This window comes from Merops nubicus, unplaced genomic scaffold, assembly GCF_000691845.1.
Source record: "Merops nubicus isolate BGI_N331 unplaced genomic scaffold, ASM69184v1 scaffold30869, whole genome shotgun sequence".
Classification (NCBI taxonomy): Eukaryota; Metazoa; Chordata; class Aves; order Coraciiformes; family Meropidae; genus Merops; species Merops nubicus.
This window is the reverse complement of record NW_008633525.1, coordinates 5,401-31,089: the sequence shown is the minus strand read 5'-3', so window position 1 is coordinate 31,089 and position 25,689 is coordinate 5,401. Positions and strand designations below refer to the sequence as shown.

General features: G+C 40.7%; 1 protein-coding gene across 1 annotated transcript; it reads left to right on the top strand.

The window, feature by feature from the left end:
- Nucleotides 1–2,405: 2,405 nt before the first annotated feature.
- On the top strand, nt 2,406–23,792 carry RALGAPA2 (Ral GTPase activating protein, alpha subunit 2 (catalytic); the record flags this gene model as incomplete). Its single annotated transcript, XM_008948290.1, has 21 exons — nt 2,406–2,508; nt 4,813–4,856; nt 5,406–5,580; nt 6,082–6,197; nt 8,002–8,140; nt 9,366–9,565; nt 10,802–11,032; nt 13,212–13,385; nt 14,261–14,398; nt 14,926–15,074; nt 15,497–15,608; nt 16,303–16,540; nt 17,092–17,256; nt 17,664–17,804; nt 19,342–19,479; nt 19,970–20,067; nt 21,267–21,357; nt 21,517–21,693; nt 22,583–22,776; nt 23,281–23,379; nt 23,637–23,792. Coding segments are annotated over exons 1-21 (3,078 nt in total), but the record flags the coding sequence as incomplete, so codon positions are not given.
- Between the last annotated feature and the right edge of the window lie 1,897 nt (nt 23,793–25,689).

Below are 25,689 nucleotides of genomic sequence, written 5' to 3'. Positions count from 1 at the left end.
ATATATAATAATATATAAAAATAATAATAAATAATAAGATAAAATAAATTCTCTGGGCATAACCTAAAATTCACTAATGCTCAGATGTGATAGTTTTTACTAAGTTCTTTTTCAAAACGGATCTTTTTCATGCAGCTTTGCCACTTTATCAGCTTGTGCAGCTTACGCCTTATCATAATTCACTTTCTGGAAGCACACTTGTGCCCCAGTTGAGGTGAACTGGTGTAATGTGTGAGATGCCACCTTCACCACGTGCCACCGTGGCCTTTCCCAGGTAACAGTCCCTGTGCTTTGCACCTTGCTGAGAGGGCACGGGAACCCCTAAACTGACCTCTGTACATCCTCGGGTACCTCTCACAAGCTTCCACTCAGCATGCACAAATAGGCCGTGTCTGGTGTTCATGCATCAGACCTTCAGTGAAGCAGACATAGTTCCTAAAAACAGTGTTTGTTTTACAGTAAGGAATTTTACTGTCTCATCTGACATACACAAAGACAGACATTTTCACTAGTAGTATTACCGGATTTTGACAAATTTCTAATGACACAGTCTGTTACAGAAGTGGTGCTTGGTGTTTTGGAACCTCATTACAGTTGATTCTCAAAAGTTAGTGTTTTGAAACAAATGAGAGAGAATTTACATCCCAGAGGAAGTTGAGTTGTTTCATTAGCGTGGACTGTGAAAGGAAATTTGGTATAATGATCTACTTTTACTGCTTCTTACTGCTGCTGCTTCAGTCTCCAGAGCTAGGCCTCTGGCCCCAGCCGCCTGCTTCTTCAGTCCCTGGTGTCCTGGGGAGGGAGCCATGGGAGGAACACAAAACAAAATACAGCCACAACACAGAAGGGATGTGCCCCAAGGGTAGTTTTATTCTACGTAAACTAGAAATGCCAAATGCTATTTGGGGAGCGTGTGCTGTGGTGAAGATGAGGAAGACCAGTCTGTGTGCCCAGAGGTCTAGTTCCCCAAGTCTATAACCTTGTCTTGACTCCCATCTTCTACCATGGAGAGTGTTCCATTTTTCAGAAAGGCTCTATTCTGAGTGTTATATATAGTTTCTGAAGCAATTTGTTGTCAAAAATGAAAAAAAAAGTCTGGTTTGTTCCATCTCTCGAGCATACTGTTCTTAACAGCAGAGACATTCATGTGTTGGCTGTCTCTGAAGGATTCCCTAAAATGCCAATTCTTGCTTTCTTGGCTGTGATGCTTTATTTCCTCTTGTGATCTTTTATGTGCAAAAGACCAACAAATGGGCCACCGTTGCTTGAGTGACTTGCCATTCATTCTGCATCCTGCACGTAGTATTTCTGAAAAACTTAAGGGCACTTTGTTGTGCAGAAGTTTGTTCCAGTGATCTTGTTTGATAATTAGAAGGAACTCTGTTAGTAATTTCTAATATAGTTTAATTTTATTTCCAAAAGTAGATGCTGAAAACTAGTTTCCCCTTCAAATATATCTTCTTAATTTCATGTTTCAACAGCTGAAATGTTGAAATATTGAGACATTTTTCTACAAGAATCCATGTTTGTTCTCTCACTTTCTCTGAGAGGCTGAGCAGCAGTAAGTTATCTGTCCTGTACTGCTGACACACCTACTTGGCAAGCCCTAGTCTATACTGCTAATAGCTTAAAGAGAGGGGAAAGAAAAAATAGGGAAGTGAAGGTGTATTGGAGCCTGTTAACTTAAATTTCTTTTAAAAGACTTATTTACCCAAGTCTAGAAACCCAGATAGTTTTGATCCAGAATATTTAATAGCGTTACCATCCACTACACTGACAGAGAAGAACATCTGGCAGCCCCGACTGCCCGTTGCAGCCAGGATTATCAGGCTCCATCCAGGAGAGCACTGCAGCGTGTGCTGGAGTTGCACAGCCAGGGGGGAACGGGTTTGACCACAGCCTTGTTCTTTGTTTGATGTGGCTCCGTTAGGATCAGTCCAGCACTAGAGGCAGGCAGCTGGGTGTGCTGTGAATCCAGGCAGCCTGGTGCGGGTCTGTGGCGCGCTGCCGCAGAGGATGTCACGGCCGAGCGCGCGGGAGCCGATGGCCCCGGTGGGGAGAGCAGACCCCCTTGGCTGGCCTGAGGGCTTGGATCCAGCCCCATCACTCTAGCCTCAGAAATATGTGACCCAGAGGGAGCTGCTTAGAAACCTCTAAGTTCTGCAGCGGAAATGGGGTTCTTTGGGAATAGTGGGAATTTGCAGGGAAGGGGGAAGCTGTTCCCTGTTCATGGTGGTGCTGTGGTATTTATTCAGGACCATTCCAAGTATCTTTTTCCATAACAAGAGAGTAAAGTAATGGGCAGGAGTCCCTACCATGATAGGTATTTGCTTTCTATTGTGTTCTCTATGTATATATTACCATTTCATTTCTGTCTTGTGTATCAGTTTCTCTGTATCCTTTGAATGAGCCAGTTTATTACAGAAAATTTGATTGTTTTCTTTCTGCAGAAAATATTGCAGCTACTACCTGAGAGGATTTTTTATCGATGGCATTTTCGCAGTATAGGTAAGAAAGAATGGTTTAGAAATATTCTACTACAAATGAAATCAGTGTTTTCTGTAGTCACTTCCCTGGTTCTAAAGTCCTGTTAACCACAGAATCCATTTGTATGAGCTGTACACAAATAGCACTTACCTGTGAAACTCACAGCAAATAGGAAATATCTTACCTGCTCTAACAGCTCTGTGTGTTCCTTGTCTTGTGTGGTTTTGGTTGCCTGCTTCATTTTAATTTTGTATGAATGGTCTTTAAATTTTTGTATTCTTGGATTTACCTGAGTCCTCTTCCCTTTATCCTCTTTCACGTGCTAGAAGCTGTCAAGGTGATGTGGGTTATTTGCTTTACATACCTGGCTTCTGCAACGAGGGGAGGGGGAGTCATCATCCTGTCCAGCAGAGAGGAGTCTTGGAGTTAGTAAAACTCTGCCTTTTTTTTTTTTTTTTGAGTCTCCTTTCCATTCGTGCATGCTTTGTGGGGCAGGCATTCTGCAGAAAAAGGCTTCATAAGCCCAGACCTGAAGATTCTGTTGCAAGCCAAGCATATAAAAGTGCATGCCCTCAGCGTGCTTGGCTTAAAGCACTTAATATTCTTACTCTATAGCTGTTTTCTCTGGAGCATGAAGATAACAGATACCTAACAGCCTTGGTGTAGTTGCTCATGAATTTTGGAAATCTAAATAAGAAAAGCAGGATTAATTTTTTTTTCTGAACAACTATCATGTTTTTTAGAGGTTTTTATATAGTTTGTATAGGGGTTTAGGTTTTAAAATTAAGTTTGAATGCAATGGGGAGAAAAAAGTTTTTTGTGTTTAGATTAAAGATAGTCAACTTTTTAATTATGTAAGTATTCCCTGTGACCTTCAGTGCTTATACAGGGGATATTTTGACCTTGTGATCACGTACAGGAGCCAGAAAACCAAATTTATTCCTCTTCTCATTTGACCAGATTGAAATAAAGCTAGAGTCAGATGGGCACAGAAATATTGAAAAGTGAAGTACGTAATTTTTAATAGTCAAACCACCTTGAAATCCAAGGAATTTGTTTAACTTGATAATTTCCTCTGAATTAAATCACCTTTGATTCATCACTACTTTCAAAATTCTGCTTCTGAACGCGATCAGAGTGGTCACAACTCATTCTGTTGTTAAAGTAAATTTTATGCTGCTGTGGGGGTGTTGTATTTCTTCCAAGCAGTGCTCTTTTGTTGTCATTTGGGTTGGTTTCCAGCACTATTCCATCAGCTGCCATGTTTTTCATCAGAACAATGAATTCACTGTTGCAGAGGAAATAATGGGTGGAAGTTAAAGGTCAAGGAAAGGGCTGTTGTCACATTTCCAGTTAGCACTGACAAAAATAAACGGAGACATCTGCTTGACCACTTTACTACCATTTCACCTGAATTAGTCCAAAACAGGTTTGTTTTAGTCAGTTGTTTTCTAGCTGATGCTAGAAAATATGTTCTCTATATTTATGCTTCTCTTGAATAGTCATTTTTGGATAATTTTTTAGCTCTGTCCATTAAATGAGGTACAAAATTCGGCAGTGTAATTATTTACACCTGTACCTTGTGATTTGCTTCTTGCTTAATGTTCACATGGATTAATATGGAAATTATTAATATCTATAGCAGACACATTTAGTACTGTGAAGTGGTGAGATCTTGAGGGAAGAATCCCATTTAAGGCATGTACACAATTTACGAATCCAGGAAAAATAACAGCTGAGTGCTACACCATGCTATTTTTCTCAAATTGAATTGGAATTTTCCAGAAGCATTTAATGTACAACCTCTCTCCAATGCTTAGGACAAACGTTTGAAGTTTAGGGCACTTAGGCTGCTATTTCTACAACCATAATCAGAATATTTGGCAGTTTTAAGAGGTGCAGTTCATAGACATGAGTGTAGTAGAGATTGCCAGCATCTTTTTCTTGTCATTGTCAGCATTTGTCTATTTGAATACACTAATCCTACAAGTTAGACTTGTTGATCTCTCCAAATGGAGCAAGTCAAAATTTCCCCTAAGTATCTTATGCGTAAGGAAAATAAGCTGAGAAATTGCCATCTGACTACAACCAAAGTACCTCACTCTAAAGATACAGTATATTTAATCTTATAACACTGGTGAGGATTGTAACTATATTCAGTTTGGTTTTTTAACCTCGTAGTTTTGTTTTTCTTAAACACCAGCACAGCAGCCACTCAGTAAATGGCATTAAACTAGCCTTTTCTGTAGTATTTTTTAAAAAAAAATTCAGGTGCAAAGTGACTCTTAGTGTCTGATATGTGCCTATTTAATTTTTCTAATCCAGGGTCGATTCTGAAGAAACTTTTGCACACTGGAAATTCTCTCAAGGTATTTCTCTTTGATGTATTCATTATTTCTTTTCACTTGCATTCTTATGAAGCATATTACTTTGCAATGTTCCAATACGAGTGTTTTTCAAACTGTAATTTTACTTATTCACCTTTTAGTCATATATTTCACTACTGTAATCCTTTGACCGCTGTGGGGCCAAGACTTCGTAGTTCACAAAGCGTCAGCAGCTCCCTGGCTGTGTGTGACACTTGCTGTTGTACTGCCAGAGACCCATTTAAGGCTGAGTCTTGAGGCTACCCAAGGTGGATTTGGCCTGTGGGACTGGGACTTTCTGGCCTCTGACTGGATTTGGGGTGGTAGTGCTGTCTCCTGGGAGTGCCACTGCCTTGGGTATAGCTTGCTCCCACCCTTCTCTGCTCATGACCAAGTTAATCATGTGGTTTCCTCATGGTATGATGGAGAGCCTCACTAGCACATAGCTAGGATGAAAATATTTGTCCTGCATTTTTCTTAACTATTTAACTGTGTTACCGTACTTACTAATTTATTTTAATATCTTTTTTCTACAAAATCATCCCCTTGTAGATAAGATGTGAAGGAATCCGACTGTTTCTTCTCTGGCTTCAAGCACTTCAGACTAACTGTGCAGAAGAGCAAATATTAATATTTGCATGCCTTGTGCCTGGCTTTCCACCCATTATGTCCTCACGAGGTCCCTGTACACTAGATAACCTCATTAGTCCCCCTAGTTCGCCGGACGGTGAGTAGCTACACACGGTTTCCACGGCTGGTGTAATGCCTTCCCCCTCCCTCTGTGGAGCTGTAGAGTTTGTTGTGGGGAAGCTGTCACATGGGTGGTGCCGTTTGGCTTGGGAATTCAGAGGTGTACTGAACTTCTCAGGCTGTTGTTGCAGCTGTAGAGCCTTCTGAGCTCAGAATGGTTGGCGTTTGTTGTGTGTTTGGATTGTTTTTTTGAAGATGCAGCTGTATGAATGTAGGTGTGTAGGATTCCAGCTTCTTGGCTAATCTGCAGTGACTGCCTGTGTTAACGCTTCCCAAGCACAGTAAGCCAGAGGTTGGGGCTGTTCTTCGTTGTACGCAGTAGGACCTGAGGAGGACAGGAAGCCCAGGCAGTTGCTGGACTTTGTACAGCTTAGTAGCACACTACTCATTATTTTCAAATTCATCTTCCTAATGAAAATATCTTTTATCAAGCTGTTTTCAGGTTTTCCATGTTTAAAACACTTTATCTTTCTTTTAGCTAAGATTTTTCCAGAAGAAATAACCCCACTGTTGCCAGCTGTCTCTGGGGAGAAAATTGCTGAAGACCAAACCTGCTACTTCCTTCAGCTACTGTTAAAATATATGGTAATTCAGGTGCGGAGGGTGTGGGTTTTTAACTACTCATGTTTGGAGAATGTACTCGTGGTAGGAAATGAAGTCTGCACTGCAGCTCTATGGAGCTGGTTCTGCCCCTCCCCTGGAAGCAGCTGCCTTCTGCATATTCTTGTTTGTGAAAGGGAAATCATCCCAGAGGTGTTTCCTTGTGCTGTTTTGGGGGGAAATAAGAAATCCTTCACGCTTGCTATAAGAATTAATGGATGTTACCCAAAGTTGCACAATAACTGACTGTTTTATTTGCTTGTGGTAGCATTTAGAAAACTGATGTGAGCTAAAGACACAACTTGTTCTCTCCGGACACATGCGAAGCTGAGCAGACACATAAAGAGCCACTCTTTCTTAAGAAACAGATAAAAAAAGGAGATGGCTTCTGACACTCTTTTAAAGGATGCAAGTAACGTGTACATCAAAAATCTAATTAGAAGTAAATCAGATTAATCTCTATAGGAAAGAAGTTAAGATAATGTATACATTTAAAAAGTACAAATTAAGCAACATTTTACATAAAGTGGAAACTATATAGACAATGAATATTAAAGAACTCAGTATGAAAAAAGATACATAAAAGATAATGAAATACTTTGAGATACATTTTTATATCAAAAGCAAGACCAAAATGGTATTTGGAAGGCGTTTTGTCTTTTTGAATAAATGCTTTATTTTGAAAAGTGGCTGTATGAAATTATCAGCTTCCTACACAGCACTCTTTGTTTTACCTATCAGAATCTCACAATGCCGCAGTGAAAATTATTTTCACGGTTCTTTTATACCCTTGCCACATATTTGGGATCTAAAAAATACAGTTGGACAGGCTTTTTGAAGAGCTTTTACTGGAGAAAAAAAAAAAAGAATCCTGTAGTCTTTTGATATTACTTAAAAAAAAACAAACAAACAAACAAAAACCAAACAAACAACAAAAAAACCAAAACAAAACAAAAAACCAAAAAACAAACAGGTAGGCCTGAATTTGAAGCATATGTCAAATGATAAACACTTTAAGTACTCACTTGAGTTGCACAAAAAGAGATGCAAAAGACTAAAACCCAGGTAGTTTAAAGTCATCAGTGCAAAAAGTGCTTTGTTGTGGAGAATATCTACTTTTACATTTCTGATTTGAAATGGTCTGGGATTTTATTCTACAAACAACAAAAGCACCCCCATATCAGTTATGTGCAAGTTATTCCAAATGGAACAGAGCAAAATTTTGCCCAGTCTTCCAAGGAACTGCAGTTCAAACCTGTTGGTGAAGGGCGCTGTGAAGGTACATGTGTGACTCTGCAAGTCAGTGTTGGTTTGGGGAGGAGCAGGAGAGTGCCCTTAGAACCAGCCTGGCGTCAGCCTCTGCCTTGTCCGTGGGGATCACTTGTGCCTCGAGTCACATTTTGCCAAGGGTTACTCTGTGTGAGTGCAGTCGTGTTAAACGTGGGCACTGAGTATGTGGCTGATGAAAACCTTACCTTAAAAGTGTAGCCCAGAGTAACTTTGCCTAAATTTACAGGTAAGAAGAAATTTTGTTTAAAAATATTAATATGACATTTTACTGTGCTCCACTGCTTTAAAGCAGCAGAAATAGGCTGACTTCTAACGTGCTTGGGCTTGCTAAGTCCTCATGGTAGTATCTTACACACTTATTGCAGTTTGTGAAGGTTTTTGGGACAGTGCTGATTTTTTATATCTCTTGTTAAAGTGTGATAGTTTATCCTTTTTTATTCAGTGTGGAATGGTTGTCAGTATAATGTATTAACTTAAAGCTTTGTTTTTCTCCAACTCTGTGACAAAGGCTGCAAGCCTAGAGTGGAAGAATAAAGAGAACCAAGACACTGGGTTTAAGTTTCTCTTCACCTTGTTTAGAAAATACTATCTTCCTCACTTATTTCCATCTTTTACAAAGCTGACCAACCTCTACAAACCTGTTCTTGGTAAGTTGTGAGTTTTGTCTTTTAAGTAGAAAAAGAAGTAATGGTGACTGTTCTCAGCAGTGTCTGTTACCTGCTGGCACATCACTACGGGTGTGTTGAATGAGGATTTTTCTCTCCCTTCTCTCATGTTTTGATTTCTTGCTAGCACAGCTTTTGATTTTCTGAGGTAGTGCAGGAAGCTGCTGCTGCTCATCACTGTGTAAGGACTGGCCTGATTCTCCTCTGTGGCTGTGATAAGTGATGAAGGCAGGACATGCTCCCTGATGAGCTCTTTAAAGAACCAGAAAGCTGACCAAACATGAGGGAGTAACTGACTTAGTTACTCTTATTTTATTTCTTGTTTCCTTGAGGAGAAAATGAGCATGAAGGGCCAAATGAAAGGAAATGGCGATGCATATCTACAGGTGTAGGATTTAAAGCGTGTTATTTTAGAAACTCTCAAATTCTTCCTAGTTTTCTCCTGAATTATCTGTCAGAGTCCATAGTAACGATGGTGTTAATAGGCACATGGTGTACTGCAGCCTCCTCTTCATCATTGCTCCCCTCCTTCCTCTGACTCTTGGCCTTTGCATTTTGATATTTGGTGTCTGAAATCACCTTGGTGCCACTTCAGTGTTTGCAGCTAGAGCCCAGGCCTTCCATGTTTTTCAGCTGTGTACAAGTGTTTTTTTTCCCTGAATGTATTCATTGGAATGATTTATGACCCAGCCTATCTCTCTTTGGCAATCATCCACCTCTTCCAATGTGTTTTCTTTCTTTTATTTCAGCTTGTGCAGTGTTACTGCACCTGAGTTAGCTTCCTTCTCCAATGCACTGAGTATCCTGTTTCTTCTTGATCTTTGCACTGCTGAGTGTTCCAGGGCCATCTTCTCTTTCTCACTCTACCTCATTAGCAAAACTCTGTGAAACTTGACTTATATTGTTTCAGGTTATGCCCTTCTTTTTGCAGCCCTTGTCTTTTGCTTTCCTTTGTTTTGTGTGATACAAATTATAACGTTTGGGAAAGATCTGTGCTTTTATGTTCTTGCTTTTCTTCAGGAGTCATAAAATTATGATAGAATGTTAAGCTTTAATATAATAAAAGCAGTCAGCCATTGCATTTGCATTATTTCATATGGAGAAAATGTTGCTGGTGACACGTTCAATATATTTAACCAATGTCTGGAAACAATTACAGTTTTTTAAGACTAGATTTTCTTTGTATCTTCTCTTTTTATCTCACCAGATATTCCTGATATAAGACCAAGACCAGTATACATTACTGCAACACGAAACAATGAAAATGTCTATAGCACAAAAATTCCATATATGGCAGCTCGAGTTGCTTTTATTAAGTGGCTTGTTACCTTCTTTCTTGAAAAGAAATATTTAACTGCTGTTCAGAATGCAAAAAATGGAGGAGAAATGCTCCCTAGGATTATTCAGGTGTGCTTTAACATTTACTTCTCTTTTCTTATGTACTGTTAAATTTCCAAACAATCACAGTGCACTGACAGCTGAAGCAAGAAAGAAATGCTGCCCCTAAGGGAATAAATGATGTATCTGGTTATTTGATTATTTTTGTCTTTGATGGAGGAAATCTCCCAGGGAAGCCCTTTAGTAATTCACTGGAAGTTTGTTGTTCTTGAGGGTTTTTTTTCTTGTAGCTGTTTGCCTTACTGGCAGTCATCAGTAGTATGTTTAGGCTTTTGGAATTTAATCTGTAAACTGTCAAACTTGTGCCATGGACTGTTTCCAAGCAACATCAAAGGCTGCTTTGTTTTCCCCTTGGTTATAGCGGCTGTTTACAGTGAGATATTAGAAAAATATTTCACTTCCGAATTGCTGGTTGAGGATCCTCCAGGATTAGGGACTTCACAATTAATTTTATAGAAATAGATGCTTTTTCTTTTAAGAGCCTCTGCAGCTTCCCGTTAAAAATTTAGGATCAGTGTCAACTTGTGTTCTTCTCTTGAATCCTAGGTCAGTGTCAAATCTGGATTCATTGGAAAAGCATACATGAACTATTGGGGTAGAGCTGTATGTTTTCATGTCAATTGTTTTTGGAGTTCTTCACTGTAGAAGTTGAGGCCCTAAACCAGCAAGAGTGTAGCTTGCCTACTGATTTTTTAATTGATCTTTTCTTTCTCATTGGAAATTCCATCATTTGTATAAATTGCTATGTCATTCCAAATGACATAGGTTTTTTTGTAACTCAAAAGCAGATTTTTAGTCCTCTCTTTTCTTGTGTCTGGATCATTTTAGTCAGGCGTGATTTGAGATGTTGCAAAATGCATACAATGCCAGGACAAAACCTGACAAAGAGCTGTCAGGAATAATAAAGCGAGAGTGTGAGCTATGTGTATAGTGGTATGATCCATCTTTCCCCAAAACCGAAGGGACCTGGGGGCTCCTGTCTGCTGTGTCTGCCCCTGCTGCCGTTTCTCCGCACGGAGCGGGCAGGTCAGTCAGCTCTTCCGGGCTGGGGCCACGTGAAGGGTATGTCATGAAAGAGTATAAGACCAAATTCCTTCTTAGATCACACAGCAGACTGAAAATGGCACCTCCTGACTGCTGGGGTCTCAGTGTGTTGTGTGAAAAAGAGCACCAGTGTCTCGAGTTCAGATTTTTGGTGTGTGCTATTTCAGCTATTTAATTAGTTGTACGTGTTCTCCTGTGTAGACTGTTGGTGGTGTAAGCCAGGACAGAACTGCAGAGCTGGAGGCGGGTGTGTCTCACGCCAGCGAGCAGGAGAGGAGCCATTCCAACAGCAGCACCCTGTCCGACAGAAGGCTCAGCAACTCCAGCCTCTGCAGCATCGAGGAGCAGCACCGCAGCGTCTACGAGATGGTGCAGAGGATCCTGCTGTCCACGAGGGGCTACGTCAACTTCGTTAACGAGGTGTTCCGGCAGGTCGGGGTCTCTCTGGCTGTGCTTTTCTGCCACAGGAGGTGTTAGGGTCAGGAGAGCCAGTGCTCTGTAGGCTGTTGGTCAGGTCAGATCTGATGCTGATCACACCAGCGTCCTTCGAGCCTGGAGTCCTTCCTGGGTCTAGCTTCAACAACAAAATTATCATGTTTTTGTGGGAATTGAAGCTTGTTGCTGATGCCAGATGACATGTCTTATTTGAATGAGCCACTTTATTTGTTCTTGGTATTATGATGCAATTTAAACATGTGTAAAGAGTTATTGACTGGCAAGTTTATTATTTGGAATAGTAAGATTCTTGTTGCTATGATCCACATCAGTATTTAATGTCTGTTCAGAAATAGTCACAGATGCTTGTATGTTGGAGGAGACCTTTAAGCTCATGGAGTCCAACCATTCCCCAGCCCTGCCAGGTCCCCACTGCCCCGTGTCCCTCACCCCACATCTCCACGGCTTGGGAACCCCTCCAGGGGTGGGGACTCCACCACTGCCCTGGGCAGCCTGGCACAGCCCTGGGCAATATCTGTGGAGAAGAAATTGTACCTCAGGTCCAACCTAAATCTGGCACATCCCCTATGTTCCAACATTGGTTGCTGCCACTAGTATTCTTTATCTTCTCAATTATTTGGATTAAAATACATATGGAACTACTGGAGAGTTCCAATCTTTGATGTTTGGTGGGTTTGTTTTGTTTGGTACCAAGGTAGAAATTGTTTGAGGCAGTATTCCAGGGCACATCGATGGGCAGAAGGTGCTCTCCAGCAGCTGAGTGAGCACACGGGCTTTACTGTGAAGTCCCTCATGTTGGCAGTGTAGGAACTCCTTGTTAGCAGTGCTTTTCAGAGGGGTGGGTGGCACTTGGGCAGGAAGGGTGATTTGATGTGTTAAGGACCCCTGTGGCATGCTGCCCTCTCCTGGTGCATGCTCAGAGCATGGGAGGTCGGACCAGCTTCCAGGGGACAAAGGCCAGCATGGTGCAGTACTTTTATTCTATTAAATATAGTCTGTGTTCAGTAATTAAAACAGATAATGGCATTGGAATCGTTTTTGTGTTTATCTCTCCCTTACAGGACACTCACTAGTCACTGTAAATTCTTCAGCTCTTTTTTTGCTATTATTATTTTTTCTTTCTATTCTACTTCTTAGCTTTTTGAAAGCACTCTGTGCAGTGCCCGTTCATGCCACTGATGAGCTGCTCTTCCTCTGTTTTTAATTATTTGGTTAAGGATGCAGAAACGGAAAGAAAACCCAAAGTGCAAGAAAAGAAATAGAAAGTGCAAGTGCAGAACCCAAGTGCAGGAATAGCTGGACAATGTCTGTGAAGACATTTTCAGAAGTTTCACATATACTTGCTGTAGGAAAGCAAGCATTTAATCCCACTTTTGTTAACCTTTCCATTTCTGTGGAAATCAGCTGTTGGGTGTGCTGACAAGGAGAAGAACTTTACATACAGGGCAAAGATTTTGCCCAGCCTGAGCAAGATCCCTGCTTTTGCAGCTAAACTGGGTACAGGAAAATACACTATGAGTGAGTGAGTACTCTGGAGTGCAGCGCTATAGCCTTTGGCCCTGCTGATCATGGCGAGTGGGTAATCTCCTCCTACTTGGAAAGACCAATTTTTTTAGTATGAAAAATATATTTTTATCTCTTTCAGTGGTTTTGTAATGATATGTGTTTTTGTTGTTGGCAAAATCACCTTTTTTCTTTTGCCAGAATACCCTATTTTTTTAAATACTAGGTGACGTTTTCTACCCACACTTGCTGAAATGGCATTTTGCAGCCTGTGCTGCTGAGGTGTTGTGAAGTCACCTGCTCCAGAAAGTGTGGCATAGTAGCTAAGCTTAGCCTGCCAGTCCTCTGTGGCTAGTCATGGCTTGTGAGGTGGATCCAACTTAAGCCAGGGAGCTTGAGGGCAAAACCATCTCTTTGGTTTTGTCCGAACAAATACCATGTGGAAATAATTTGGAACTGTGAGCTATGTAGGTGTATGTGTAGGCTGTTGATTAACTGTAGCATCTTCTGGTACAGACATAGAAGTAAAAATTAAGTCTCCTGCCTGGTTTGAGCTGTATTATTTATGGGGGGTGGTGTGGGGGTGTATTTATGTATATGCACCCACAGCTATGTGCTATAAATAGTAAAATGAGTTAACTTTTCAATTCAGGCTTTTTTGTTGCCACCTTCTGATGTGTCTGCAACACGGAAAGTGGTTAAGGTGTATCGGAAGTGGATACTGCAGGAGAAACCTGTGTTCATGGAGGAGCCAGAGAAAAAGGAGGACGGGCAGGATGCTGTGGTCACCTCAGAGGATTCAGCAGTGCAGACGGATGGGAAACATGTATGGTACCACGGTGGCTTTGTTCTGTTTGCCTACTGTATAAGACTTGATTCAAACAAGTGAGAATTTAAAAAAATCTGTGAAAAACAGAGATTCAGAAATGCTTTTATTTAAGGTCCAGAAATGTAAATAAATACTGATTGTTCAGTACCCCTTATTGAGCAGATGGAAAAGTTGCAGCTCTTTTGGAAAATCTAATTTGTTTATTATTCTCTATCTATATAAATAGGATAGCAATAATTTAATGGAAAAAAATACTAATACATTCTGCAGTGTAAAAATTTACACTGTCTGTTGGACTGGTGCATGTGGGACTGTCTCCTGTTGGTGGTAGTTACTTAAGCATTTGAAAATATCTGCTCATTCGTGTATTCTGGATGAAATATTTGGGTTCAGGCACCTTCACCTAGAAAATTTAAGTCTAGATCCAAAATCTGTGTTCTTTTTAGTGTTCTATGTTGAACCATCAGTAAAAGATGACTTTAACACTGTGAAAGGGAAGTTTTTTTGATCTGAGAAAGGTTTGCATTGTAAATCTGTCAAAACTTTATAATTCTTACTATGTTTTTATTGGAGGGAGGTGGTGTTGCAGTTTTTAAGCCGGGCTTAAATTTAAATATTACTGCAATCAGCAACGGCAAAATGTGATATAAAATATTTTAAATAATATAGCTTTAAAAACCTTTATGAACCTTTAAATCCCATGGACGGTCTGTTTGTTCAGCGATCAAGAAATAACAGACATGCATTCCTTGCTGAAGTGAATGTAGGACATGGCAATTCCCCTTTCTCACCTTTGCCACTTGGAATGATTCTGAATGAATGTCTCCACGTTCCTTTCTGCTGTGTCACTAACGGGCTGGTGTTTCTGGAAGCTCTCCTCTGACCGTTCCGGACACAAGCGCTCGTCCAGCTGGGGCAGAACCTACTCCTTCACCAGTGCTGTTAGCAGGGGCTGTGTGCTGGAAGACGAGGACAAAAACGTCAGAGCTGGTGCTCAGGCTGCCTTGCAGGTGTGGTACATGGGAAGGCTGGAACTGATGCAGCTCACGCTAGAAACTGTAATAGACTCTCTAAGATTAAGGGAAACAAATAACAGCGCTTGATGGTCTTTGTAAGATATGATTTAGACTTCATCTATAACTTAGAGTAATATCAAACTACAGGACCATGTCATAGAGACAGATCTCCATGTTTTAAGACAGAAGGTTCGTGGATTTTTCTACTGTGGGTACCAGAAATTAATCAGAACTGTCTATTTGCTTTTGCTGCACCTCATGTATTGGAAATAGAGGTGGTTGCTCAAGCATATAGTGCTCCTGCGAGTCCCATGCTGTGCAGTGCGTGCCTTTGTTGGGTCTGAAGTGCCATCAGACTTTTCATTAGGCTGATGTAGAAAAGTAGAGGGATAGGTAAAACTTAAAAGTTCCTCTAGGGGAATTGAAAGGTTTGACTAGAGGAGGACAAGTATTTTACTGTAGGTTTTGAATCCCTCTGTTCCTGACGCTGCGCAAACTGACTGTACCTGCCTGTCTTGAAGGTGTTCCTGACAAACTCAGCAAATGTTTTCTTACTGGAGCCGTGCACTGAAGTCCCTGTGCTGCTGAAGGAGCAAGTGGATGCTTGCAAAGCAGTTCTGAGTATCTTTAGGCGCATGATAATGGAACTGTCAATGGATAGGAAGACCTGGTAAGCCTAATATATTCTGCATCATTTGAGAAACAATTATCAACATTTAAACTTTCTGGGAGAATTTCTGGGCAGGGAAGAAGCTGGCTTTTCAGTGACCTGACCACACAATTCCCACTGGTGACTGGCCCCTGAGTTGATCTGTGAGATTGCAGGTTCTGCTGCGTCTACACCATTGCACTGTTCGACGTCAAGGCTAGGGCTGGTATTTCCATGCCTGACTTTACCTTCTCAAAAGCTGGTTTTTACAGTCCACAGCCAGCTAATGTTATTTTGCAAATGATCTGTGAAGTCTGAAGTGTGGTCACATTCCCAGTAAGTAACGCTTACTGGAGAATTAAGAGGAGGCTTTTGTATATGAAAATTAACGAATACCTTTATTAGAACATGTGAACAAAAAGTAAATTTTCTTTTGGGATCAGGGAACAGATGCTACAGATACTTCTTAGAATAACAGAAGCTGTGATGCAGAAGCCAAAAGAAAACCAAATGAAGGATACGTTTGCTCAAAGCATGTCAGGATTGCTTTTCCGAGTGAGTGTTGGGGGTTTGTTTGTTTGGGGGGTTTTGTTTTTTCATGCTAATTACCCATAATTTTAGTTAAGTAGTATTGTACAGTACTATCAAACTTACTTGTAAATGATGAAAAAATTCTCCTTTGTAGTATCCCAAGTAATTATTTTGTAAACTGCCCCTAAGATTGATTTGATCTGTTCCTCAGGGCTCTGTTACCAGCTGTGGTAGGACAGGCAGGCACACAGTCACTTTGTGGGAAATCTTCATTGAGTATCTCTAAAGTGCAAGCCTGATGTAACTGTTTTCCTAGAAGTTCAGCTGGCAATTCAAAACTGAATCCCACTGAATGAGATAAAAGCATTTGTGCATCCTGCTGTACTTACCATGCTCAGCGTGTTGCGGGTGTAGCTCCGTCACTACAATCACCCTGTACCTGTAGGACATAGTTCTTCTTTCTATTATTATACACAGTGTATTATTTCAGTTTACTAGGGGACCTATAGACCACTTGAAACATACATTTTGGAATTTTTAGATTTCCTTAGTAACTTTCACAGTTATTTACCCGTTGATTGCTGGGAATGCTTTTTGATGAAAAATAGCTTTGCATGGTACGTGTGCACCATGGCTTGTCAAAGCTGATCTGCAGGCCGGTGTGCTGAATTCACCTTGTCAGAAGTGCATGAAGTACCCCGTGTGTTTTTCCTCCCAGACCCTCATTGTGGCTTGGATCAGAGCAAACCTGAGCGTTTACATTTCCCGGGAGCTGTGGGATGAGCTGCTCAGCGTTCTGTCCGCCCTGACTGACTGGGAGGAGCTCATAACCGAGTGGGCCAACATCATGGACTCTCTGACAGCAGTGCTGGCGAGGACCGTGTATGGGGTGGAGATGACAAACTTGCCCTTGGATAAGCTCAGTGAACAAAAAGAAAAAAAGCAGAGAGGAAAAGGTTAGTCTCTGTGCTTCAGTGCTTTCTGTTTCAAAGGAGTTAAATATTTAAGTTTAATCTCAAAAATTAGTTTAATTTAATCTCATATTAAATACTACTTAATGTGGTTGTGAGAACGTGTTTAATCAAATATGGAGTGCTTTGGATTTATGTGTTCTCACCCTTCGTTGTGGGAGGAGAGGTAATTGGGGTCAGTAGAAGACAGCTATTTAGCAGATTTTAGCACACGCTTAAAATGAGGCTTTTCTGCATCATGGAGATGAAAAGTGGTTTCCTGTGCTGCAGTCTGGCATAGTCATCAATGTGAAAACTCTTTTCCATGCATTTTTATTAAACTTTGCTAATTACACCATTTTAGCTACATTTATGTGCCACCTTGCAGTTGATGCACGTAGCTGAAGTGATGATTGTTTTTGTATTAATAGTCAAAACTCCTCTGCGTTGCTTAAAAGCTTAATTTTTTTCATGTCTGAGAGCTTCTAAGTCTGTTTGTACTTCAGCAAAAACATGTGCCAAAGCATACAATGGTACAGAATTTTGTTTTCTCTAAGGTGGCATGTTAGAGCCTCAGAAGACAGCTGTAGTGGGAAGATCTTTTTCATTAAGCTGGAAAAGTCATCCTGATGTTGTGGAGCCGATGAGGTTCAGAAGCGCTACGACCTCTGGAGCCCCAGGAGTGGAGAAGGCAAGAAATATTGTTCGTCAGAGAGCGACAGGTTAGACCTTAACTGCATGCTCACGTGCCAAAATGCTCAGTGACACTCAAGTTTTCAAGCTGCCTTTGAGTTGTGGCTGCTTCCAAAAGTTGTGCAATTTCATAATGAAATGCCTAGATGAGATGTTGTGAACCTGTGTGTAGATGTCTTGAATTACTGCCAGTATGAATAAAAATAGTTTTTCCAAGTAAATTTGTTAGAGGCTTGTGTAACTCAGCAGAACTGTTAGTGATACAGTTGGTGATAAATTGCTGCTTTTCTCTAAAGGAGACTTTAAGCTTATGACAATGTTGTAAAATGATTTCTTTTTCCAAAAGCATTTTGTTTCCTTGTATCATGACATTCAGAACCCCAGATAATGAGTTATTTTTTCTGACATATTTATTGCTTTATTTTTTCCCTGGAAGCTAAGCGAAGCCAGTCTATCAGCAACTGTGTTCATCTTTATGAGGCTTTGCCAGCCACTAAAAGTGTCCCTCTCCTGCTTCACACTGTGAGCTCTCTCTTACCTGGTATCTCTTACACTTCTTGCTCTCACAGACTGTCAGGTACTGTACTTTAAAGTCATCTTTTATATAAATGTTCTTTATATTTTTAAACTGCTGTCTGTCTAATCCCTTTCTGTCCAGCTGGTTATTCTTTAGCAGTGTGGAACGAGATGGTTTGCACTGGGTCTGTTCCCCGTGCCTCAGACCTGTTCCAGACGTGGTGTTAAGTAGTTTTGGTCCCCGTACGAGGCGAGCAGGTTTGATGGGAACATAACTTGTCCTTCTCCAGAGTTACAAAGGGTGGCAAAAAGTGGCTACTTGTAATGCCTGCTACTTGTTCTGTCACTGGGTTCATGGCCAAAATGAGAGATCTTTTCAGGGAAAAGAAGAGCAAAAGCTCTTCAAGGAACTGCTGCAGAAGCTACTTGAATGCTTGAATGTCTGAGCTAGTGCAGCTGAAGAAATGCAGATGGCTGAACTACTTGATTTAAAAGAAAAATATCTTTCAATCGCTGTTACGCTCGGTTACAGATGTGGGGTTTGTTTCTTCTGAAGGATTCTTCCTGTGATTATTGATTCCAGAAGCAAATCTGAAAGATTTGTTTGTGCCTTTTAGTTCTTAGATAGTGTTTGATTTTGCGTAAAATGTTTGTAGTACTGCAAACAATGCAGTTATTGTTCATTTTAATATTAAAGATTACCATGAATTACAATGAGTTTTATATCCCCTGGTAACTGAAGTAAAATTTATTGTAATTTCTTTATAAAGAGATCCTTTTATTCATGTTTACACTTTCAATGACTTGATTTATTAAAGATTTCTAAGCAGTTGTTAAAATTTTAATACAGTGCAGTCCAAATAGGATTAGGAATGCAAAAACTAAAGGCAGCAAACACTGGCTTTGGGCATTTTAGTGGGAATTTTAGGGAAATGTGTTCTGTACATACTGTGTTGTAGAAGAGTTCCTGTTGCTCCTTCCCTAGCATGTCAGTTTACTTTCTCGATTGAGTTTCACACCTCTGTCTCCTCTTTGTATTTCTTAGTTGCAGTTACAGCAAAAAAAAGCTGCACAGTTCAGTTTGTTCTCACAAACTAAGCCTGAGTCATATGTAGCTCAGATCTTTTTTTACTCCTTTTGAATTGTAGCCTTTTTTATTCTCCACTTCCCCTCTCTGTGGAGGAAGAGTCAGTAAGCAGAGCTGTCTCTCCTGAACTCTGCATTTATAGTAGCTGTGCCACCAGAGTGAACAGGGTCGAGTTTGGGTCTCTAGCTCTGAACCACATAGCTTTGTTCACATCACGTCCTCCCACCCTTCCTTGTGCACTCCAAACCCTCAAAGTCATTTCTGTCCATTTTCTAGACTTTTTACCATTGACACTGCTCATACATCTCTCTCTAAACTTTACAGTTTTTCTAAAGACATTTTACAAATCTTAAATTCTAACTCTGTAACTAGGAGTTACATTCTAATTTTGTGACTTGGGAATTTTAAATATTTAAATGGGTCTCTTTTATAGCTTGCTTATGTAAAGGAGTTCGTACGTGTACATAATTGTGAGGTCTTGCAAACGTCTTGTGTTTTCATTAAATAACAGAAGTTGAAGAATCTCAACAGCTTGAAAATTCAACAGGAACAGAAGCTACAGGCCTATATGCAGACCAAGAGCAGCAGCTGACTCGAAGCAGCAGCACTTCAGATATTACAGATCAGTTTCCATCTGATTTTTTTCAAGGTAATTTTGATAAAATACATTGATACTCTACCTCTGAATAGAAAGTACTGAGATTTTTCAGCCTTGCATATGATGCTCTTACCTACTTTGGTTTCCAGCTCTGTTCTAGAATGGTTTTTATCTCATATGGTCAGTAAATCTATTGTCGATGTCTTGTTGAAAGAACTATTTTAAAGAAGTTGCAGACTGAAAACACAGGATGTGACCTTTTCTGTAAGGCAGGTCCCATCTTGCCATTAAAAATGAAACCTTGAATGTGTCTTTTGTATGTAACTCATACTTTTTTATCTGACTTGCATTTGAATTTTGTGTATTCAGGCTAACAGTTCTACTTCTGTTCATCTTGTATTATGTTTCAAAGTTGTATTGCTTCATTTGACTATAAATATAAGAAGCATCCGTGTAGACGTAGTTGAAATTTTCATAGGATTTGCTACATACTTTTGTCCCACAAATGTCTTATTTCTTGCTTAATTTCTAAAATTTCTAGGTAAAAAAGCTGGAAGTTCTCATAATTTAACTTCTTCCGACTCCGTATTGGTTCAGGAGAATAAGGGATGCACAAAGAAGGAACATGAAGCTGATCAAGTAAGGCAAACCAGAAGGTGGTCATTGGGAAGGTTCTAACAATGTTTTATTTCTCGTCACGTGCCATTTAGTATTTAGATGCTCTAGCAACTGGAAGTGTGGAAAGTCCTTTAATCACGTTTCTGCTGCAGGATCTGGGGCTGAGCTGTGGCTGGTCAGTTTGCTGTTTGCTGTGGCCGTTCTGTCTCCTGACCTCCTCAGTTGCTCATGCAGTTTTATGTCATTGGCTGTAGTCTACTCTTATGCAAGACTGTTGTGCTTTTTAATATTAAATATAAACAAGAAGTTACTAACTTTTAAACTGTAAATAATTCATGGCTATTATAGAGCTACAGCACAGTGGAATAAATATTTGATGGTTTTAAGTGCTGGGGAAAACACTTCCCTTCAGCATGATCTGTATCACCAGCCATGTTTTGCAGATGTTTGTGTAAGTTAACTTTAGGACAGGCAAACTCTACATTTGTAATGCAACTTTTGACTCAGTGGTAGAAATTAAAGAAGTCTGAGGCTGGTCATCTTTGTAGAAGTAAATGCAAAACAGCATGAAGCAATTCTGGCTGAATCTCATCTTTGGACCTTGGCTCTCCCATATGTCTATAGACTTAAAGTACCATTAACACTCAGCTCTAGAAAGGAGACACCAGCCATTTTCTGCAGAGTGCTTTCACTAATTGCTTCAGGAGCATCTGAAAAGGGCAGGAAAACCTGTTCTGCTTTGCAGGGTGGTGGGGAGGGGACAGAATTAAGCTCAGTAGTTGGGGGAATTAAAAATTAACCTGGCTCCCCATTCGGTTTTAGCGGCGTGTGTTATAAAATATTGACAAGCATTCAGGTCTCTTTGCATATGTTGTTTTGCAACAGGGTAATGCCCCAACATGAGAGACAATTAGTAATTTCTTTCTGGAATATTTTTTGATACTTTAAAAAGTATTGAATTATTTCATATTTGTGGAAGGATGTAAGTAAAATGTCCTGCTTGTTGGTGTGGGTTCAATGAAGGGAGGATAGAGCTCAAGCTGAAAGCACAGTGGTTTCCTTAAGACACGTACAGATGTTTATGTAGTCTAAATATTAATGAAAATATCTTGATTGAGTTGTTAATTTCTAATAACTGACAGTGTCTCTGGAATTCACTGAAACGTGAGGTAGTTCTCGAAGCTGTAATAAGCTGGGATCACTTTGTTTTTTCTCTGCAGGTGCTGGGACACAGAAGCAGCAGCACGGCTGAGTTAGATTTGAAAGCAGACTTGCAGCAATCACATGGAAATTACAGAGAGAGGAAAAAAAGTGAGTTCCAAGAAATGCATAATTTTCTGAAGCGCAGTGCGTGAAATCAGTGTCATAATTTTGTCTTGTTACAGATACATTAGACACTTTCTCATCCTGCTTTGCTGATGCAGTGTTTGAGAGCAGGTTGTGACCTTCACGCGTGCCCCCGTGCTCTAGGTGCCAGCGTGAGCAGCGACACGTCCGCTGGCTACAGCAGCGAGGTGGAGATCGCCCTCGGCCCCTGGCAGGCGCCTGGGGACCCCCAGGAGGGTCACGCACCAGCAGATGTCTGCCTGGAGCCCGATGCCCCACGCTGGCTGCAGCTTAGTCCTTCAGATACAGCAAATCTAACAGGTACTGTCGTCCAGAAAATGTTTTGTCTGTAATGTCTATTCAAAAATGATACTTGAATGGCCAGAGTTTAAGGAGTTTGGATAATCAGATTGGCATCTGACACAGGTGCCAATAAATTCTGGCCTAGGAAATGATGACACAGTTGAAAATAGTGGGATTTCTTATTGTGTCAAGTGACTGCTAATGAGCTGAGCTGTGACAGGTGATCACTTGTGCTCAGCTTTCCCTGGTCTGACAGAGGAAACTGTAGCAGTTCTTACCATTACAATTTGCACTTCACTATGGAATTTTTCTTTTACTGTTTAAGCATGTTAATTCCGTTATCCTGGCAGTCCTCACAGAGCCCTGCTTCCCTTCTTGGTTTGCACACTGCTATCTCAGGAGCTGCTACTCTGTAAATAAGGCCCAAGCAGGTCTTTCATCACTGGCAGTGCACATGGTTTTCGTTCCCCTGTTCAGTTCCGTTTCCAGGTCATTTTATATTGTGTGATCTTAAAAAAGAAAGGACTTTTAGAAATAGAAACACTACTTATAAAAGCCAGTTATTGATTGAATAAATCTCTGAGTACATGAATGTTCCATTTAACTGCATTTGCCTCCCTGATGGAAAAAAAAAATACCAGCCTTGAGTGGGTGCAGTTTGTCTGATATAAAACTGATCCAGAGCTGTCATCTCAATGTGGAAGGCCCTTTAGCTTGCGTTTTCTGCCCTTTCTTTCTTTAAATCACGTGCTAGCTTGATCCATGAAAAAGAGAGAGGAGATTTGGTGGAGAGAATATTTTTGAAGTGGAAGATGGTTAGAAGGAGTAATGTTCCCATTTTATTGACCAAATTTACACTTACACCCTATTTCTAATTCATGGCAATGGAACTGTTTTAAATTTACAGACAGCAGTGAGTTCCTTGCTGATGACTGCAGTATAATTGCTGGTGGAAGCCTTATCGGCTGGCATCCTGATTCTGCTGCTGTGTTGTGGAGGAGGATCCTGGGAATTCTTGGAGATGTGAACAACATACAGTCACCTAAAATCCATGCAAAAGTTTTTGGCTATCTTTATGAGCTGTGGTATAAACTTGCAAAGGTATTGTATACGATGCTTGCACCTAGTTGTAATTATTTTTCTTTTGTTGTAAAAAATATCATTGCACGTGATTTAGTATTAGCACGTGGAACCTAAGCATGAGATTTGGAGGGTTCTGACATTAAGAAAGCTTATCTTGTTTGATTTCCAGTAGGTATCCCCAACAGAGACTCTTCCTGTGCAATGACAAGAGAATTTAGATTGGTTAATTTATATAGCATGCAGAGACAGTAGCAAAGAAAACAGAGGCATAGAGTAGACTGCCACAGACTTTGGTATGTGGTGTAAAAGCCCATGGCGTGACCCAAAATGGTAATATTTGCTTGGGCTGTGGGGAAGCACTACAGAACAACTTTCCTGAGTGTGCTGGCTTAAGCAGGAACTCTGTAGCACAGACTATAGTGCCTTAAGGTAAAGAAAATAAAATGGAAATGTGTTAATATGAAATAAAGAGCATTAATCAAACTATCAGATTTATTAACTCTTTTCATTTAAACCCATTAGATCCGGGACAACCTTGCTATAAGTGTGGACAATCAGTCTACTCCCTCTCCTCCTGTCCTGATTCCCCCTCTCAGAATATTTGCATCATGGCTGTTTAAGGTGAGTTATTTCTAAATTTCCACACATCAGTATTTCTGTCTGTTATCAGTACTGAATTTGTGTGTGTTTAATTGAGTTAATTTTTGCAGTCACTGCTGGCTAAAATGACAAATACCCTCCAAAGGCTATTTGGACTCAGATCTGTTCAAATCAATACAGAGAACAGATTTGTTTTGTGGGAAACCTGCTGAAGATACAGTTTTGCTTTAGCTGACTACTAGAAAAAAGCAATAATACAAGGATTTTGCTCTTTTCAGGCAACCACTCTGCCAAATGAATACAAGGAGGGCAAACTTCAGGCGTACCGGCTGATCTGCGCTATGATGACCAGGCGCCAGGACGTGCTGCCAAATTCTGATTTCCTGGTTCATTTTTATTTTGTGATGCACCTTGGCTTAACCAGTGAAGACCAGGTACAGGCTTTACTTTGATACAAAACTTACATTTGTTCCTGTGTGCTGATGGAAGTGTCTGTACTGGAAGATCTGAAGCAGAACAGATGCAGTGCTTGGCCATAGTAGTTGCATGAAATTACCCCATGTAGCCTAGACTGGACCTTGCTTTAGGTTACATAGTCCTAACTTTCTCTTTGGTCTCCCAGTTATACATTTTTAAGCGACTACTTATTTGTAACTCACTGTCACAACTCCATCACAGATGATTGTTGGTATTTCTTCCTGTTTCCTGCAATTTCTGAGGAAGAGAATAATCTCAGTGATGAGTTTCTGTCCACCTGCATTGCATGGTTAGTAGCTGGGTCAAATGGCTAAATATTTACCAAAACTGTAAGAAATACTCTTTAAACAAAATGGAGGATATCTAAAAACTTTCCCATGTTTTTATAGCTGTACGAGTTTTCTTCCTTAAAATAGTCTCATGAGAGCAATGGGTAGAGCCATGCTGCAGATGCCAGCAGAGGGCACACAGACCCCTGTGTAAATCCTGGTGCAGCCAATTCAGCTGCTTCCCACAGCAGTTTCTGGTGCTGTAGTGACCCAGCAGGCAGAGACATGCACAGGTTTGGGTATTTCTGAGATGGAAGAGAGAAATAATGAACTGGTACCAGACTCTTGCCCTCTGAATCTCAGTTCCCCTCCTGAAAAGTGAGACCATTTGAAAAATCTTCCTTTTAAATAGGTAATGGGGGGGGAGGTTAGAAAGGATTTTCTTCTGTAAAAACCTGAGAGTCCTGTCTGCTGCTGCAACTTGGAAAAAACCCAAAAGCATCTACCATCTCTAAAGCACAAGTAGAGTAAAAGAGAGGTGCAGTGGGAATTCCTCTTTTTGCCACTCTTAGTGTGCTACCTGAGAGTAATGAAGAGCTCACTACTCCTTCACTAATACCACCCAGATTTCAGACAGTTTAACACCACTTGGTGTACAGAGTAACTTCATTCCACTAAGGGAAAAAAAAACACCAATTACGATCAGATGCCCTGAATTTTAAAAACCACACTGTATTAAACTCTCTAATGTAAAACTCACCACTCAAGAAACTGTAAAACCTGACATAGATGGGATTAAAAAAAAAAAAACAAACCAACAACTCATTTTGCTACTGGAAAACAAGCCCCTTTAAATCAGTATGGCAGCCACTGCCAACAGAGGGCTATTGGGGTAGAAAATGCCAGTCACTTGAAGACTTAAGTTGTTTTGTGTCTAATGGCCAGATTTTCAGAGGTGTTCGGTTGTTTCAGTTCCATGCTCTATCTGTCTGAGATCTGATTGCCTCCTGGAGAACCAATCCCTACATAGAAACTGGGAGATGTTTAAAATATGGAGCTCGTTGTTACCAAGCTGATTTTACCCTGTTTATTGCATTTTAGAGTTAATAACAGTTCCACAGTTTTTAAGCTTCTGCTGCTGTGCACATTGGATTTTGGTCCTTGTGCAGAGTCACCACCCAGAAGTTAAGTAAGGGTGCTGAAATGAGGGCAGGGGCCACATGGCACAGAGTTCTGGGGTTCCACACTGATGCTGCTCTTTTGTTCTTCCTCACCTCACTCGGTTTTGCTGATTTTGCCTCTTGGTGGCACACTTGACCACGAGTTCTCTCTTCTGCTCCTGTCCTTCCAGTTTTGTTTTCCTTGGCCATGAAACTGCTTGAGGTGTTAAGTCCTGGTGCTCTGGAGCTGGATTCTGGTGCAATGTGTTGATAGGGAGCATGATCCTTACACCTACTTCTGTATTTCCAGTACAAGTAGCATCAAAATGCTTGATGGGAGTTGACTCCTCAGACAGTTTGCATGCTGAGGGTAACTACAGACGCAGGAATGTGTAACCTGAGGCAGAAATAACTCCTCTGGTACC